This window comes from Mytilus californianus, unplaced genomic scaffold (genome assembly GCF_021869535.1).
Source record: "Mytilus californianus isolate M0D057914Y unplaced genomic scaffold, xbMytCali1.0.p SCAF_2, whole genome shotgun sequence".
In the NCBI taxonomy this organism is placed as follows: domain Eukaryota; kingdom Metazoa; phylum Mollusca; class Bivalvia; order Mytilida; family Mytilidae; genus Mytilus; species Mytilus californianus.
In genome coordinates, this window is record NW_026262668.1 from 108,378,913 (window position 1) to 108,399,136 (window position 20,224).

General features: G+C 31.4%; 1 protein-coding gene across 1 annotated transcript in view; it reads right to left on the bottom strand.

Annotated features, from left to right (window-relative positions):
• Positions 1-3,090: 3,090 nt before the first annotated feature.
• LOC127730710 (sterol regulatory element-binding protein cleavage-activating protein-like) overlaps positions 3,091-20,224 on the bottom strand; it is a 43,672-nt gene continuing 26,538 nt past the window's right edge. The window contains exons 12-25 of the mRNA XM_052239219.1: positions 15,862-15,960; positions 14,198-14,461; positions 13,285-13,556; positions 11,673-12,087; positions 11,257-11,372; positions 10,622-11,046; positions 10,245-10,381; positions 9,064-9,149; positions 8,632-8,738; positions 8,025-8,203; positions 7,282-7,362; positions 5,365-5,577; positions 4,308-4,370; positions 3,091-3,324 (exon numbers count right to left, since the gene is read on the bottom strand). Coding sequence (XP_052095179.1) covers positions 3,139-3,324; positions 4,308-4,370; positions 5,365-5,577; positions 7,282-7,362; positions 8,025-8,203; positions 8,632-8,738; positions 9,064-9,149; positions 10,245-10,381; positions 10,622-11,046; positions 11,257-11,372; positions 11,673-12,087; positions 13,285-13,556; positions 14,198-14,461; positions 15,862-15,960 — 2,643 coding nt within the window. The 3' untranslated portion in view covers positions 3,091-3,138. The remainder of the gene's footprint in view (positions 3,325-4,307; positions 4,371-5,364; positions 5,578-7,281; positions 7,363-8,024; positions 8,204-8,631; positions 8,739-9,063; positions 9,150-10,244; positions 10,382-10,621; positions 11,047-11,256; positions 11,373-11,672; positions 12,088-13,284; positions 13,557-14,197; positions 14,462-15,861; positions 15,961-20,224) is intronic.

Genomic DNA, 20,224 nt, shown 5'->3' on the forward strand with positions numbered 1-20,224 from the left:
GTATATTCAATTTTTGTTGAAATCAAACAAAGTTTAATTTTGGACCCCAATTTGGACCAACTTGAAAACTGGGCCACAAATAAAAAATCTAAATACATGGTTAGATTCAGCATATCAAAGAACCCCATATATTCAATTTTTGTTGAAATCAAACAAAGTTTAATTTTGGACCCCAATTTGGACCAACTTGAAAACTGGGCCACAAATAAAAAATCTAAATACATGGTTAGATTCAGCATATCAAAGAACCCCATATATTCAATTTTTGTTGAAATCAAACAAAGTTTAATTTTGGACCCCAATTTGGACCAACTTGAAAACTGGGCCAAAAATCTAAAATCTAAATACATGTGTAGATTCAGCATATCAAAGAACCCCAAGAATTCAATTTTTGTTAAAATCAAACTAAGTTTAATTTTGGACCCTTTTGACCTCAATGTGGACAAAGTTGATAACGGGGCCCAAAAATCAAAAATCTAAATACATGGTTAGATTCAGCATATCAAAGAACCCCGTATATTCAATTTTTGTTGAAATCAAACAAAGTTTAATTTTGGACTCTTTTGACCTCAATATGAACCAATTTGATAGCGGGGTCCACAAATAAAAAATCTAAATACATGGTTAGATTCAGCATATCAAAGAACCCCATATATTCAATTTTTGTTGAAATCAAACAAAGTTTAATTTTGGACCCCAATTTGGACCAACTTGAAAACTGGGCCAAAAATCAAAAATCTAAATACATGTTTAGATTCAGCATATCAAAGAACCCCATATATTCAATTTTTGTTAAAATCAAACAAAGTTTAATTTTGGACCCTTTGGACCTTAATGTAGACCAATTTGAAAACTGGACCCAAAATAAAAATCTAAATACACAGTTAGATTCAGCATATCAAAGAATAAATAAATGTGGTCAAAGATTTTACAAATCTAATGCACCATACTGTCCAATTAAAGATTACTTCTTGAAATTTTTCAATATTTGAAATTTGAAAAAAAAATAATATTTGAAGAATAATTCTTTTTAATTTCTGAAATCTGAAATGAGAAAAAATTGACCCCCCACAATTTCATTAAACCCACCCCCCCTTTTTCCCCCAAAAAAATTCTTTCCCTCAAGATATGGTCATAATCTCAATTCAAATTTCTAATTGAGTTTGCAACCATAATTACCCATTTAAATTTACCATAGTGCTAACTTAATCTATTTTATAATAGAATTTAAAATATAGTGTCAAATCTTTCATATGGATTTTGTTGTAAAAAAAAAAGATGCAACATTTGCAGATATTTTTACTGGTCTTCCTTTATAAATATGCATTTCCTTAAACATAATTTAAAAGCAGTGTAAGGGAAGTAACCAAAACATTGTATTTGGATTACCTCCCTTACACTGTTTTAAATTATCTTAATTGTTCATTAACCATTACTTTATACATAATTTAAAAGTAGTGTAAGGGAGATAATTTCAACGATGTATTTGATTTATCTCCCTTACACTGCTTTAAATTATGTTTTGTACTAAAGTATTTGTCCATTAACCAGGACAACCTTGTTTTTCCCCCTTTTTTGCCCCTAATTCTTAAACGGTTTGAGCCATAACCCCCCAAAGCAAATCCTAACCATCCCTTTGTGGTATGGAAACTTGTAGTATAATTTCAGAGAGATCCATAAACCGTTCCACAGTTATTGTCTGGAAACTAGAAAATGCTTATTTTTGGCCCCTTTTTGGCCCCTAATTCCTTTACTGTTGGTACCATAACCCCCAAAATCAATCCCCACCTTCCTTTTGTGGTATTGAACCTTATGGTAGAATTTCATAGAGATCCATTCACTTAAACTAAAGTTAGAGTGCGAAAACTAATGCGTCTTCGGACGACGACGCCGACGCCAACGTCATACCAATATACGACCACAAAAATTTTTTTGCGGTCGTATAAAAACTGCATTTTACCCCTATGTTCTATTTTTAGCCATGGCGGCCATCTTGGTTGGTTGGCGGGGTCATCGGACACATTTTTTAAACTAGATACCCTAATGATGATTGTGGCCAAGTTTGGTTAAATTTGGCCCAGTGGTTTCAGAGGAGAAGATTTTTGTAAAAATTTGACAACGACGACGGATGACGGACGCCAAGTGATGAGAAAAGCTCACTTGGCCCTTTGGGCCAGGTGAGCTAAAAAACGATTAACATAAATTACAAGCTCTTTTCAATCTTATGCAACAAAGCTTTGACTTTATCACATGAAAAAGGAATAAACATGAGATCATAAACAATAATTGATACTTTGAAAATAAGTCTTATTATTACATCATATGATCATGGCAGTGCTTCTTCATATCATAATTAAATTTAAACATAGTCCTTCTCAACAAATAAATGTATGATCTTGCTGAAGGTTATTTTACCTGATCATGTATTAAAATTTATGATTAGGCCCTATATTTGTTCAATCCTAACATTCATTTTTTATACAGCAGTGCCTGCCAAAACCATTCATACTGATTTCTGACACAACCCTTACTCCAAAAATCCTTTTAATAATATCTTCATGGACATGATTAAAACCATATAAAATCTTTAACAAGTCACTGGATCATTGTTCATCTAGGCTTATCCAGAAAAACAAAAAGCACAGTTGATTGTACTTTTGAACATTAAATTCTAATGCCTTCCAACCTATTTCCCCATATTTTTTTCTGGAATAACCCTCAGGTAAAATGTTTACATCATATCACAATTGAACCACAATTTAAATGCTGCCTAAAACAGTATGCTTTAAATGTAAGTGTGTAAAAATGATTTTCTTAATGTAGTATGATCCAGACCAACGTGTATTAAATGAATTAAATGAAATATGTCTACACAACTTTAAAACAAAGGTTAACTAACCAAACAATACACAATAACTGGTCTTTGTTTCTTCATATCTTAAATCATCCATCTTTTTTTTTTTATACTCTTTTCAATGCTCGGTTCATATATTGGTGATTTCTCTTACATGAATAATTAATTCCCCTTTTCTGCAACCAACTTGTTCATACATATTTCTTTAATACATTCTATAAATAATATCCAGTAGGAAACCCTGTCTCAATAACATTCAAGAACTTTTTTTGCCCTTTCCTGTACTACTCAACTTTCTCAAGCACAGTTGGGAAATGGATGACTTTCATGTCACTGGCATAATCGCAAACTATCACTGTACTCTCAACCACTTTTATCTGATGGACAAAGGCCATTTTGTCTGTACTGTCACCTAAACTGATTGTCTTTATAATCTGTCCTTTAATTATATCTAACAAGTGTATACACCCCTGAAATATATTTACTCTGTTTAGTTCTACATTATACAATACATACATGTGCAAATGAAAAAAGAAATACAGCTAAATATTAATCAATTTCTAAACTACAGTTAATGCCTTAACATTACAATGAAATTATGGTAATTTTGAGATCATTAGGCCTTTGAATCCTTCTTAAAATCAAAAATTTATAAAATCAGCTATTTAGTGATGTGGTATTATCATAAAATTTTCTATGCTTGTCTATTCTTCGTGAAAAAGACAGAGTCATTTTCATTTGCTTTTTTTGTGATATTGCATATATATTTTGAACAATTCAGAATTTTTAATAATATTGTTGACAAAATGATGCTCACTTCAGATTCAGATAACATGCAAAAAGTTTTATCTGCAGATCATTTACTTTATGTTTCATCAAAGTATATTCATGGAATAACAGTACTGTAGTTAAAGAGTTGCCGCCTCCAATTTGCGATTTGATGGTCGCAAATGCAGTTTTACTGGCAACATGTAGCGGAGCCAGTAAAACGGATAATTACGAAAAATCAAATCAAAATTGACGGTGGCAACTCTTCAACTACAGTACTTTTATTCCGATTCTAATACATAATAAAAATAAATAATACATAAGTGCTTGAAAAAAATTATAAATTTGAAAATAAATAAAATTTTGCAAAACTTCAAGAATGTTTTTAGCACATAAACATCATGGGAAAACGTGAGGAAGGTGTTCTTTTTTTTTCTATTATATTGTTGTTATAAAGATTTGTTGATCCAAGCAATCCAATATGATGGCTAACTCCTTAGTTACGACAAATCAACTGTGGATTTGACTGTAAATTTTACCTAATGAAAAATTACATTAAAATAGCATTAGAATATAAGTTGTTTAACTAGAATGACTGAATGAGATTTACAGATTCCATAAAATACCATTTAAAAAGTAGAGGGTCTCTTGTTTGTGGTAAATTAATATCAAAACATATACTGACCTGTCCACCAGTGACCAATAAATCTTTGGACAGCAATGACAAACAATTATTACCACAAGGGTCCTGTAAACAACAGTATTTAAGTTAAAATATCAAACATTATTCAGTAAAGCATAAACATCATAATGTGGAAAAGACTTTTTTCATTAAACCTTATTTCAACTTTCAAATTATTTATCAAATAATAAATGATTATGAGAATTATTTACAGCTAGAAAAGAAACTCATATTTCAATACTTACTTATTACTTTTTTATATTCGCTTCTTTAGCTTTTGATATAAATATGCTTTGATACAGTTTAATACTGCAACATATTATTTAATTTGTCTTGTAATTAGACAATATACGTATAGTGTCTTGAAATATGAAATTTATTTGTATGAGGCTAAGAAACGGGGGGAAATGCAAGGTTTACCGAGCATTTCCCCCTGTTTCGTGCCGAATACAAATAAATTTCATATTTCAAGACACTATACGTATATTGTCTTTATACTGCAATCGATAAAAAACATAAAAAATAAAATAAAATACGTAACAAATTTATTGTTAAAAAAAGTGTTTGGAATTTCCCTCTTGGGGTACCATTGTTGGGTATTTCCCTATAAGCGTAGTAACTCATAAAGTCCAGGCGATAAGACATTGACATTTTTTAGGAATTAGAAAGAGAAAATAAACTAATTTAATAGTATTTAATAAATATGGTATGTAAATAACGAATTTCAAGACATAACAAGTTTAAATTTACAAAAGTTTGACAATTGTTACTACACGTTGTCATGGTTGTGACGTGACGTTGTTGATGAAATACAGTAGTTCCGGTAAGTAGGCGTGGCTAATAGGTTAGTTGAGGTCATTGACGTATAAAGCTAACGTTTATACGTATAGCTTTATCTGTATAGTAAAATAGCTGATTGCAGTATAATGCATATTAAATTTTTCTTTAGGTATATTTCAAGATCAGAACAGTTTACAGTTAACTCTACAGAAGGCATGCAAATAAGGACTAAGATTATCCTGCTAAAGATTAAAGCTGGCTCCAACACTGTAGTACTGACCAGATCTAGGGAATGCTGTATGCAGCCTTTTTTCCTGTCCCAGATACACAGTTTATCATCCAATCCCGAACTAATCACATGCTTATCTGTACTATTTATTGACACAACAGCACCATCATGACCCTTAACCTTGTGTAGACAGGTACCAGCCTGGAGGTCCCATAGTCTGACAATTCCATCAGCATCACCACTGGCAGCATAAAATGGTGGCACCTACACAATCAAAAACAAAAGTGATAATTTTTGTTATCCTGGATTGCTGAATATAAGGTTTGATTGACAAACTGACTGATTGAGAAATAGTTATTGGTTGATGACCAATTATTGGCAAACTGCATATTATTAGCAGAAGAAAACAAATAATCGAATATAAATGCCCAACCTAAGGTTAAATGAAAACAAATCTACAGCTGACATGAATTATTTCGATTCTAATAGGACATATACAGTAATTTTGTCAACCATAAAAGCCCTATACACACGATCCTGTTTTGGCTGTCCGGTTTTACCCCCCAAATAATAATATTAATAATATATATTATTCAATAATACATAAAAAAACTCAAATTTTTCAACTAAAACTGTTCTTTTTATCTAATTTTATTACATTCTGAGGCGTACAAGGAGCCTGAAAACACCTGTTGTTTACATTTGACGCCAGAATGACTTCACCTTGTTTAGTTGCTAAAGACGATAACATCATTTCCAAAAAATTTCGTTTTAAGACATTTTCCATCGAAATGATAACTGAAATGGACTGATTTGTTTATTTTGCTTTAGAATAGAGATAACCGTCTTGTATTTGAAGCTTGGCCTTCGTAAAAGGTAGGTTTTACTGTCAAAAATTGAGTTTACCGTGTCGAATAAATAAGATGTGGGTAACGCGGATCAGCCAATTTTGTGTATAAATGCGTCTGTGCCAAAAGTAGATATACTATGTTTATACTGATTGAAGATATATAGGTCGTCATATAAGAAACGATCTTAATCAATATAACGCATATATTTTTTTCGTTTTATTTGTTCCTAATTGAAGATTACTCTTTAAAATCTGCACCTTCTGTATAGTGTTAATACTTACAAAATATATTTTGACTAAATAACACAACAGATGAATGTCATACTATAAAAACACTTGGTGCTCAAATAATTATGTCAGGTTTTAAAATTCCTCAATCCAAATGACTAGAACAGTGATGCAAATACGAAAGTTATACATAAATTAGAAAGACAAGCATACCGTATCAATATACAATACTGTAATTTTAAACAGAAAGCATCATACCTTATCAATATACAATACAGTAATTTTAGAAGAATGCCCATGTAGTGTATACAAACAGAAAGCATCATACCTTATCAATATACAGTACATTTATTTTAGGAGAATGCCCATGTAGTGTATACAAACAGAAAGCATCATACCTTATCAATATACAGTAAATTTATTTTAGCAGAATGTCCATGTAGTGTATACAAACAGAAAGCATCATACCTTATCAATATACAGTACATTAATTTTAGAAGAATGCCCATGTAGTGTATACAAACAGAAAGCATCATACCTTATCAATATACAGTACATTAATTTTAGAAGAATGCCCATGTAGTGTATACAAACAGAAAGCATCATACCTTATCAATATACAGTACATTAATTTTAGAAGAATGCCCATGTAGTGTATACAAACAGAAAGCATCATACCTTATCAATATACAGTACAGTAATTTTAGAAGACTGTCCATGTAGTGTATACAAACAGAAAGCATCATACCTTATCAATATACAATACAGTAATTTTAGAAGAATGCCCATGTAGTGTATACAAACAGAAAGACATCATACCTTATCAATATACAGTACAGTAATTTTAGAAGACTGTCCATGTAGTGTATACAAACAGAAAGACAACATACCTTATCAATATACAGTACTGTAATTTTAGCAGAATGCCCATGTAGTGTATACAAACAGAAAGCATCATCTATCTGGAAAACCTGTAACAAATATTAATAACAAATTCTGTAACAAATATTAATAACAAATTCAACCATTTTAAACAACAGTTGACACACTAAAATTAATAGCTTATGTATGAATAAAATGTTTCAAGTTTGAAGTCAAAGTTTTTTCTACATGTATAATCAAGAAACTAAAAATTAATCAACTTATGATGAAAATGAGGTCAAAGTCAAGTGAATTAAGTCAGACAGACATGTATACTAACAATGATTCTTCAGATTTAATATAGATGCCTGATATATTATTTTTCCAGAAACTTAGCTAAGAATAAAAACTTAATGTCTATCAAAGAACATCAAAATGAGGTCAGCCAATTTACCCCCATCATTCTTTTATATAGTATTTAGCGATTAAACCAAGTGCTGAAAAATATGTTAAACACAAACAATCTATCAATCCTTTCACTGATTTTTGATATATTTCCTTCTATGTCCCCTTTTATTATTTATATAATTGTGAAATACATTATGATGCCCAAAACCAACGTCAATTTAACCACTTTTAATAGTTTTAGTATCGACTAGTTGATACTGTTTTGATACAATCTTTTGACTCACCTTGAGGATATTGGCTACCTGATGAAATCTTTTGACTCACCTTGAGGATATTGGCTACCTGATGAAATCGTTTGACTCACCTTGAGGGTATGATCTTGGCTTGCTGATATAATTTTCCTACATGTCCCTGCATACTGTAATGATACTATTTGTTGTTGATGAGCCTTGATACTCTTCATTAATGTCATATGAATGATTTCATCACGTCGCTGTAAACTTTCTACTTTCACTTTGGCTTGACTATACTGCCTACTATGACCTAATAAGCAAATTATTTTAACTTATTTCTTTTTTTTTTTAATGCCCAACAATTATATTAAATGAAGGTATATGTGAAATTTATCAATTATATATGCATACATAGAAAAATACAATCTTGTTCTGCTTTTGTTAATAAGCAACGTGCAAGTTTCATTTTCAGATAATCATACTCACAGCCCAAATACAGTAGCTTGACTTAAATAACATGAACAGAATAGGTGTTCCTGATAACTTAATATTTTTAATTTCACTTTCTCTTACTTATACACAATGTGTATTTTCAGTCAAGTTAATATTATCAAAGTTCTATTGGTTTTATTTTCTTTTCTTTCTATTTTGATTGACAAAAATGTACATGCTGTACAAGGATATTTTTATTGACTTTTAACCTTTTTTCATTGTAGTGATGATACTATTGATATATACCTTTGGTAAAACTAGTATTAGGTGTAGATGTAGAAGTGAAAGCAGGATTATGGAATGTCTCTAAGTCTATAAAATCTATTGTTCCATTTAACCTGGCAGCAACAACCCTGAAATTCATATTTGTATATTCAGTAAACATGTCAGTTATATAGAATGTCATTATAAGATTGTATGATCAGCTTTAGTCTGACTGTAATAACCAATAAAAGACAATATAAGTTCTACTGGTAATGATCAAAGTTACTGAGAATGCACACATTAGTGTCTCAAAAATATTCTAGCATTATGTCCATTTATCATAATAATTCAATTTTATAAATGGTCTGATGTTTTTATTAATTTGTGTTACATAGCATTTGTCTCCCTATCTAATATACTAAGTTTATTTCTAATACAGAAACCAAGATTATCAATTTCTACTAAGGTACTGACCTATTACCCACCAGACAAACAGATGTGACACCTACTCTACTGTCTCCAAACATATTCTTGAGGGTTCCTGATGCTCCATCCCACAGCTAAAATACAAATATCAGTAAATGAATTCTACACAGAACAGACATTTTAATATAAATGAAAACCAAAATGTATAACAAAGAAAACAGAATCTTGTTTAATTTTTTTAATCAATTTTTCATAATTATACTTACCATCTAGTTAATTCAGCTATATTCATAAAATTCCCTTGACATTAATCCAAGACATGTTAAGATAGATATTTAGTAAGATAAATCTTGTAACTTATATGATACAATATATATATCTTTATATTTTCTATGTTATATTTCTCATTTTTGGTATATAAACATATGATAGAAAAATAAAGAATATGGGGTATCCATCCATGATAAAAAATCAGTACCTGCACAGCAAAAAACACACAAAAAGATGTTGATTTCATATGACAAAACATGTTTCAGGCATCAAATTTATTAAAATTGCTCAAAATAAAAAAAAAAATTCAGGAAGGAAACTACATAACACATTTTGGAACAGCCTATTCCTTGATTGTACTGACATTTACTTCAATAATAAACTAAAATTTGTAATTAAATTGTAACATATAAAATCACGACAATATATGCACTTCCTTCTTGACCATTTAAGGCCTTTTTGACATCAAGGAGCCAAAATCTATAGCTCATTCTGTGCAAATCTATCATCTAATACATTCTTCTAGCTCAAGTCTTATAATTATCTGTATACAACATAATTTGCATCTGTATTTTGTAACTATATTCAGGCATGAATGTAACTTAACACCTTATATTTAATATCATCTAAACATAATTCTTATTTCACTTACAGTGTATTTTTGTTCTAATAACATTAACTTAAGTACAACACACAAATTTTTATACTAAAGTTGTTTGATTTGTTTGACTGGGAAAGTAAGTATCGACAAATTCACATCTATCTACTTACAACAGAAACACTATCGGCAGTTCAGATCTTTAAAAAATCAGGAAAAATATTTCTTTTAGAAATAAATGGAGACTTTTTTCCATGGACACAGATGATGCCAGGGCTTGCATGTAACATTATAAAGGGACATAACTCAAGAACAGTAAAAGTGACGCCAAGGGGGCATAAAAATACAAAAAATAAATCACCTCAATTCTTCCATTGCCACAGCCAGCTGCTACAAGACCGTCTGAGAATGACAGACACCAGATGGGAGGAGCTTGGTTGTCTTGGAAACCAGTATCAAACAGAGAAGCATCATGCTGCAGTGTTACTGGAAGGTCACCTGTTCAAAAAACACTGGTTATTGCTTAGGCATTTAATTGTATAATCTAAAACTAGTATGATCTACATCAAATTAAAATTTACTTGTAACAATCATAAAAATACTCTTGGGACTTTAGTCTTTAAACAACATATATTCAAGCTTTACTTCCTTAGCATAAGCAGATATTGTCATACATTTATGCTGTCAAGAAAAATGATGCAAGCACAATACTAATTCATAAAGTCTAAATAGACTTACCAGCACTCCAGCTCCTTGACCTCCATTCATCATTCTGGTTGGTCTGTCCTCCATCCCTAAGGTTACCATCACCGTTTTCTTCTAAGAATCGTTGGTGGTTTGTATAAATACTGCCAAATTGTCCTCTAAAATCAAACCCTGCATTATTTGGCTGAGGGGATGGTGTCAAAGACAACGGGTCATCATTTGACAGTGATGAAAAGTTTGTGTAAACTGAACCTGATAAATCAGGCTGATTTGTAAATAGTTTCCTTTGAGGTTCAGTACTTTGACGTTTGCTGGAACTTCTCTGTCTGGGACCTACAATATTTAAATCCTTAGGAAATACTGAACTATCATCACCATGGTATTCTGCATACAGATCAGCATCACTGTCTTCTATGTTACGTCCAACACATGGTTTACGTTTCATCGGTGGTGTTACACTGAAAAGAAACATGCTATACATCAAACATACCTTGATTTATAAAATAGTCAAATATTGTATATTTTTAACTTAAAAATGAAAGTTATTAAAATTTAAAATTATATGACTGTTACATATCAATATAAGAACATCTTGAAATATTCAGAAAACAGCTATTTTTCTGTTTTAGTGATTTGCTGCCATATATCATATTTTTTATTCATATTACCTTTTCCTGAGTATAACTGTGACACATTCTCCAGTTATGGAATCCCATACACGTAACTGTCCACCCAGACAAGTACTAACAATAAAATGTCCATCTGTTGCTAAACACTCAATCTCCTATTGAAATAAAATAAACACTTTAATTAAGCAAAGAAAATGAAATGAAAAAATAAAATCTACCAACTATAGTGAAAATTATTCATCTATAATTGTGTAACAGTTAAAGAATCCTTGATAGGATCTTCATTTTTCTATAGCATCAAAAATCTAACTAAGATCTTATCATCTGACTGATTAAATGAACTGATTATAATCAGTGTGGAACAGCTAATCATATTATATATATATATATTTTAAATATTCTGTATAACAGAAAAGATTAACTAAACTCTCAAGAATGGCTTAGCCAATATTTACCTGAGCATGTCCTTTAAGAACCTTTGGTACAGATGCTTTTATCTGTCTTATGTATCCACTATGACGGTTTTTTCTCCCATTACGGCTCCACTTTTGTCGCCATTTGGCATAGTTGCGTGGACAAATACAATGATATAATGCTACAACAAAATATGAAATGCAAATAACAGTAAGAATTCCAAAGCACATAGTTATCACATACTCTCTCCGTGACTTTGGATAAAACTGCTTGAAATGTTCTGAATCATACATATATTGTGGTGGAAAATCTCCTCCTTCTACTGTGACGTCTTCTGTCATGTCTACTCTATTACTCTGTTGTTCTGGTGTACCATCTGAAGGCTGTCTGAACTGTATGGCTTCTTGTGGATTAATGAGCATAGATATATGGATTGATGGAATAATACTGATGTATCTGGAATATAATAATAAGAATATAAATGTTTAAACCAAATTTCATGGTGCTCTGATTAGCAGTTTCTGAGAAAAATGTGACAAAAAGTTTATGAATGGTTAATATCTTTAAGAATATATAAGTAGTTGGTAAATAGGACAGGAAGTTGATAAACCATGAATGTGAAAATTATTCATACAGTAAAACATGATCACTTGAAGCCTGATAACAAATTTCAGGAAGGTCTGATTTGTAGTTCCTCCAAAAATTTCACACATGCTAATTCTTCGTAAGAATATCAGGAATCTGATGTTCAGTAGTTGTCGTTTGTTGATGTGGTTCATAAGTGTTTCTCGTTTCTCGTTTTTTATATAGATTAGACCGTTGGTTTTTCCGTTTGAATGGTTTTACACTAGTAATTTTTTGGGGCCCTTTATAGCTTACTGTTCGGTGTGAGCCAAGGCTCCGTGTTGAAGACCGTACTGTGACCCATAATGGTTTACTTTTATAAATTTTGACTTGGATGGAGAGTTGTCTCATTGGCACTCATACCACATCTTCTTATATCTACTTAAGTATTCGGAAACAGGAAGTTGATCAGCGATGAATGTGAAAACACATTAAAAAGTATAGCATGCTCACAGAAATTTCCATTTTACTGATGTATAATAATCAGAAGATTTCAGACAAATTAAAATTATCATGACATGCTGATTGGTTTGACATGACAGTTTTTTTCTCTATTTAATTTTTGAGATAGAAACCAAAAGTCTGTTTTGATGCCATGTTCTATCTTTAGCCACAGGAAACACCTTTGAGACTTGGCAGGCATTCACCCCAAACTTTTAAACCAGATTGGCGCAGAAGTTTCTAAGATATGCCTAGTGAATGCAATACCTTGCACAACCTTTTGCTCAGAATATGCATGAAATAATTGCCACTACATGCACTAGAGGTTAAGCAAGCAACAGTTAATCAATCAATCCTAGGTGAGCCAATCAAAGGACTGTAGTGCTGAAGTAACATTGATATATTTCACATTATTGTGAAAATAAATCAGAACAGAAAGTTAACATACTAAATTTCCATTTCATTAGAGTAAATTTTACAAGAGAAATTTCTGATGAATTATACTTTGTTGTGAGTTTTCTAGGATGGAGGTAGAATTTATGGACTTGTTTATTGAAGACAACCTGTTTCTATCTAACTTGTAATTACCTGCCATAAAGACTTATATTGTAATAACCAAACATAGTCAGCCAATGTTTATGATTCAAGTCCTTCCACAATTCTGCTTCCGTATGATTCACTGGTGATATCTCTTCTGACTCTAGGAATCCCCAAGGAAATGACATTCCATAATACTCATCTTTACCACTGTTCTGCTTTGCTTGGTTGATAGAATAATTAATAGCTAGTGTAGAATTAGTTAAATGTTCTACCAGACCTGATTTGTAGACAATCAATCCTATCCAGATAACTGTACAAACCTGTCAAAACAATAAACATATAAAATAAATTGTCCGTCTCTTAGACACCAAATCCCATATTAAAATCAGTTCTTTGCTCGTATTTCTTTATCAGTAAAATGTAAATACATGTTTGTTTTTAAATTCTCCATCCCTTTTGTAAGTAAAGCTTTCATCACTTTCAATAGCAAAAATCCATGACAGTTCTATATAGCAAAGGTATTATTAGATAGCTTGGTTGTGTTTTTAAAAATGAACACATTTTTGATATAGCATGAAACTTACGATATTAACACTGACAGAAAACAACAAGAAATATACCAACTGAAAATCACCACTGAATGACAACAACTTCTTATCGCACTAAATTAGTTACTTAATATTCTGTCTGAGTCAGAGTGCATATATCTATGACATAGTGACACATTCACTAAACAATTCAAATCAAGTCTATATTTAATATATTCAAAAAAATATTTTGTGTAAAAATAGTTCTATTATTCAAAGTTTTGAATTTTCATGGTTACTAACCCTTTGAAAATCCACTCCTTTAAGACTTTCTATGAAATATATAACATGTTTTGACGAAACTGTAAAATCATTGAATCTGAGATGAAAATAAAGACTTGTTCCAAGATTTTTTTTCATAGTATTTGCATTACCATCATACACTTCTGTAAAGCTCTTGTTCTGCCTATAAAATCTATCAATTTAAGTCTCCTGGAAGATTGAAGAGCCTGTGGATTAGATAAGAACCCATCTTTTTTCACTGGTTGTGAGGGTGCTCCGGGAGATTTAGAACCTGTCTCAGCTGATCCCAATAATGTCATCACAGGACATCGGACTAATGGCTCCATATTTTCTTTCTTTCTTAGAACAGAATCTGATGTACTTCTTCTGATGGCCCTCTTGTGTAAATCTGATAGCTATGTATGAAAAAAAAACCATTTAAAACATTTAATGTTAATAATAAATATGCAACTTTTAACTGAATATAGTAAGAATCTTAAGTATAGCTAAATGTTCATTCTACATTATTAAATACTCTCCTCTCAGTGAGAAATTTATATTCAATTGTCATTTATCATTAGATAGAGTGACGACAGCATACCATCTCTATGTAAACTGTGTAAACTTACTCACAAAATGTATTTTTTAGCTACATACACATATTACTTGTGATATTGTGTAGTTCAATTGTTCAATTTCAAGAAAATATACTCCTTTTTTAATCCTTTAAGACTAAGTAACAAAAGGTAATCATGGTTATCAATTGGGCATCATATATAAACAATGATTAACATAATAACGATATTAAACTTGACTTTTGATACAAATTCGATGTTCTGACGTAAACTGTTAAATTGACAGTGCATCATGGGAAGTGTGCAACATTAGCGTACTAATATCTGCCTTAGAATCTTTATTTGTTCAAAATTACATTGTCAAAATTTTTACTTTTGTTTTTTTAGAAGGCACATTTTCTTATACTGGATGTTGACATGACATTGGTAAAACACGGACCAGAGAGGGATACGTAAAATCCGTGCATGTTTACAAAGCACGATTGAGTGTTAGTAGCTCTTTCCTGGTTATTTCTTCAAGAAAATATTTGAAATGAACGACAGATAACGGTATCAATGATAATTTTAGCATTTTTGAAGAATTCGGTTCATTCTTAAATCTCACAACTGCGCACATGCACATGCTTGTACTAGTTGAAACAACGTGGTTCTGACCTTAAAACCTTTATAACTACCTTTTTTAATTTTTCATCAAATCATATTTATATACATATTTTTGAGAATTTAAATCTTTTTGAATAAATCAATTGGATGCAAATTGCTGAAATTTAAGAAAATAACTTCATATAGACCGATCAATGTCCGGTACATATTAGTTAACCTGTTACCTGAACAGGTGAATTTCAACTGTCTGACAACTAATTAACCTCATTGTAATCAAAGGGTATTAAAGTAGGGTTTGTTTTGATAGCACTTATTCACCATGTCACTTTTATGACTGGGAATGTGGCTGTTTAAGGCAAAAAGGTCAGGTCAAAAAGATAGCAAAAACTTAAATTTTTTTTTGAATTATGTTAAAATGGCAAACCCACGTTAAATGTCTGTTTCAGGTTTGGCATAAATTTAATTTATCGGACAAGTCCGGACAATACGGCCGTTTTGGAAGTCCTGATATAAAGTTATGATGCCAATATAACATTATGGAAATCATCAAGATGATTGTTTGACAAAAATATAATAGAAACTGTAGACAGGTAGATCTGACTGTAAGATTAAGAACAAATGAAACATAAATTTCTTACTTCCATTCTTCTGATATCAACAGATAATACTGTAACAAAGAACACAACTTGTAGGAAGAAATCAGTCAGTAAACCAACCAACGCAAATACAGCAAACTCCTGGAATAAAAAAATTAAGAGATTTATTGAAAAAAAAAAATGAACTTAAAAATATAGACCTAAATTACTACAGTGCAAGAGAACAGACAAAAGATTTTCCATCATGCCTTGTCGTTTTGATAGGCTAAATTTTTTCATGACACAATGCCATCACTAGAACAAGCAATGGCCGTAAGGCTTAAACAAATAATGAGCATTTTCTTTACTAACCAATCCACAAAAATGGATCACAATTTAAAATGACTAGGTTGAACAGAATGTTTTTTTTTTACAATGGAGAACAGGGAGTTTTTTTAACACAACTCCACTATGTTGTCGAAGTTTAAATAATCTGGGTTGAAAGATAATAGACAAAAACTTAAAAAATGGTAAAAATCATCTTTAAAGGGCAATAACTGCATTAACGAGTCGACTTAAGATTTGGGGGTAATACCACCATTGTTTCCCCCTATTAGTCTTTGTTAAATTGGCACTTTTTAAAAAATTGTGCAGAAATTTACCTTTGTTCCAAATAAAGAAATACTAGGCATGAGTAAAATTTTATCCTGTCCAGTACTACAGACAAAGTTTCATTGCATATAAGATAATAACCATCACTGGAAGTTAACCAATCAAATTTTCACCCCTTATTTTCTTGTTTACAAGCTTTAGTAATCCTGTAACCTCAAGTTTTGAAAATATTTTATAGAAACACCAATTAAAAAAAGAAGTGTGCTTTGAAACACCCAAGATACATGTTTATGACTTAGTTTTTTTTTTGGTGGTATTAATTATACCTTTAAGCCACAAGGCTTATATGTATATCTTGTCTTGCTGATCATTTTTGCTATTTAAAGTTTCTATATATCTATTATAATTTTCAAGATAATAGGCAATAAACAGCTGCGCCATGAGTGCATGATACGCCAGTCACGTTTTCAAAGAATAAAGTTCAATAACTTCTCAATGTCATATCAGAAATTTATGAAAAACTGTAGGGAGGTTATCTTAATAGATATAAACCCGTCACCAAAATTTCATGAAAACTGCTCAAAGCACTTTAAAGATATTGTCCAAAAACTGGAAAATCACTCCCTTTTTATGAATAAAATTCCAAAACTTGGAAATGTAAAATCTAAAATTTTTAAAAATTGAAAGGGAGCTTACGTCAATAGATATAAACAATTCACCAAAGTTTCATGAAAACTGCTGAAAGCGTTTTTGAGTTATTGTCCGAAAACTGGAAAATCACCCTTTTTTTAATGAATAAAACTCCATAACTCGTAACATAACATCTAAAATTTATAAAAATCGAAAGGGAGCTCATGTCAATAGATATAAACAATTCACCAAAGATTCTTGCAAATTGGTGAAAGTGTTTTTGAGTTTTTGTCCGAAAACTGGAAAATCCCCCTTTTTTAATGAATAAAACCTATGATCACAACTTGGAAACGTAAAATCTAAAATTGATAAAAAAAAGAAAAGGAGCTGACATCAATAGATATAAACAATTCACCAAAGTTTCATGAAAACTGCTGAAAGCATTAAGTTATTGTCCGAAATCTGGAAAATCACCCTTTTTTTAATGAATAAAACCCCATAACTCGGAAACATAACATCTAAAATTTATAAAAATCGAAAGGGAGCTCATGTCAATAGATATAAACAATTCACCAAAGTTTCTTGCAAATTGGTGAAAGTGTTTTTGAGTTATTGTCCGAAAACTGGAAAATCCCCCTTTTTTAATGAATAAAACCTATGATCACAACTCGGAAACGTAAAATCTAAAATTGATAAATAAAGAAAAGGAGCTGACGTCAATAGATATAAACAATTCACCAAAGTTTCTTGCAAATTGGTGAAAGTGTTTTTGAGTTATTGTCTGAAAACTGGAAAATCCCCCTTTTTTAATGTATAAAACCTCATAACTCTGAAACATAAAATCTAAAATTTATAAAAAACGAAAGGGAGCGCACGTCAATAGATAGAATCGTTTTCATAACAGCGTAGACAACCGTAAAACTTTTGTTTGTAATAATACTGAATAAATTACCTTTAACTTGTTTGTCATTGGCTATCGATAACAATGATTTTACGCTCACTCAGTCTGTCAGAGGCCTTCCAGTGGGGATTTAAATAATGATCACTTGTTACACATTTCGATACATAAAATGAAACTTTCTTTTCACAAAACTTAAGATTTGTTTTAAATATTTTTAATAATATTAATAAATTTTGACTGTTGACCGCATTTTAAAATTAATTTTCTTGTTGTAATCCTGTTGGAAGCTGCGCTCTGTAGTTTATTTTTCTTTTATTGTTTATTGCCAAATATAATCAAGACAGACAAAAAAAGTTTGAAAGGTTACATGTTAAAATAGAGAATGGAAATGGGGAATGTTTCAAGGAGACAACAACCCGACCAAAGAATAAACAACTTTGAACAGCCGAAGGCACCAATGGGTCTTCAACACAGCGAGAAAATCCCGCACCCGAAGGCGAACTTGAGCTGGCCCTTTAACAAAAATGTGTACTAGTTCAGTGAAAATGGACGTCACACTGAACTCCTAAACAAATAAATGAACTAAAATTAAAAAACATACAAAATGAAGACTAACAAAGGCCAGAGGCTCCTGACTTGGGACAGGAGCAAAAAATTCGGCGGGGTTAAACATGTTTAGTGAGATCTCAACCCTCGCCTATACCTCTAGCCTATGTAGATTAAACAAACACACAGCAATACCAATACACCGCTACATATTGTGCCAAAGTCGGGCTGGGGAGGGTGCATGTTATACTGATTTAACCCACTGGATTGTGTGCCTGCACCAAGTCTAGCAAGGGAGGGATTGCATGTTAAACTGGACTAGCCCCACTAAATTTGAGCTAAACGTCCGGCTATCCGGGTTTTGTGTTGTTCATTGTTGATTAAACGTCTATTTTACTATTTATGGACAGGACTCTATGGTCTTTGTTGTTGTGGTCTCTTAATTTTCCTTCCTTTTATCTTTTTATGTATTATTGTTGTATAACAGATCTAAAGCCGTTTAATTACGAAACTATCTGCAATATATTTAATAGTCCTAAACATGCATGACAAATTTAACACTAGACGTTACGCAAACAAAAATCAATACATCAATGTATCTAAAGTCACAATTGATACAACTTTATATAAAAATAAGGAGATGTGGTATGATTGCTAATAAGACAACTATCCACCAAAGTTCAAATGAAGTGGATGTAAGCAATTATAGGCAACCGTACGGCCTTCAATAATGAGAAAAACCCATATCGTATAGTCGGCTACAACAGTCCCCGACATGAAAAATATGAAACAATTCAATTGAGAAAACCAATGGCCTAATCTACAACAAAACAATTAACGAAAAACAAATTTTCTGCTCTTTGGTCGGATTGTTGTCTCTTTGATACATTCCCCGTTTCAATTCTCAATTTTATTATAGATATAACTGCATATAAAAATAAGAATATGTGGTGTGATAGACAATCAGACAAATCCCTTCCAGCGGTCAACAGAAGTTAGCAATATAGGTCACTGTACGACCTTCAACAATAAGCAAAACACACACTGTATAGCATGAAAGCTTCAAATGGCCTTGTCATGACAAACACGAAAGATCAGTGGATGCAGAACAGAGCGAGTGAAAAAACACGGATACCGCATGGAAACTGGCAAATGGTCCGCAATGTTACTTTGGTCAACTCACTTACTTGAAATTAAAGACCTGGCGAATTTAAGTCCTTATCTATGACTGAGATGTATGTTTAAAAAAAAGGAAAATCAAGGTTTGTTTGGACATTTTTTTTGCAAGTCTTGGTTTTAAATTATTTGCGAGTAAGCTTAAGGAGTCAATAACAAATAATTGCTCCCAGAAAGACGGGAAAATCCATTAACAAAAGAAAAAATGAATATACGAACTACAGTGCACAGTATATTATATAAATATTTTATTTGCGATCAGAAAATGTACAATGTCGTCCATTACTATGTAAATTGGGTCGATTAAAAAAAAATGTTTATGTTGCCAAGGGTTTTTCACAAGTATAGTAGTTAGCAGAAAAGTTCACCAAACTATACATTTTACCTATTCAAAAACGAAAATGCAAATTTCACAAGGCTTGATCCAAATAGCCTTTTTACTGTCTAATAACTTGCAAGTACGAAAAAGACAGGACAGAAGTAGAAGTATATTTTGTCTATATGTTTGGTGTTTGCACACTTTTAAAAGTTGATCATGCATTCGTTTCAAAATAAAATTTT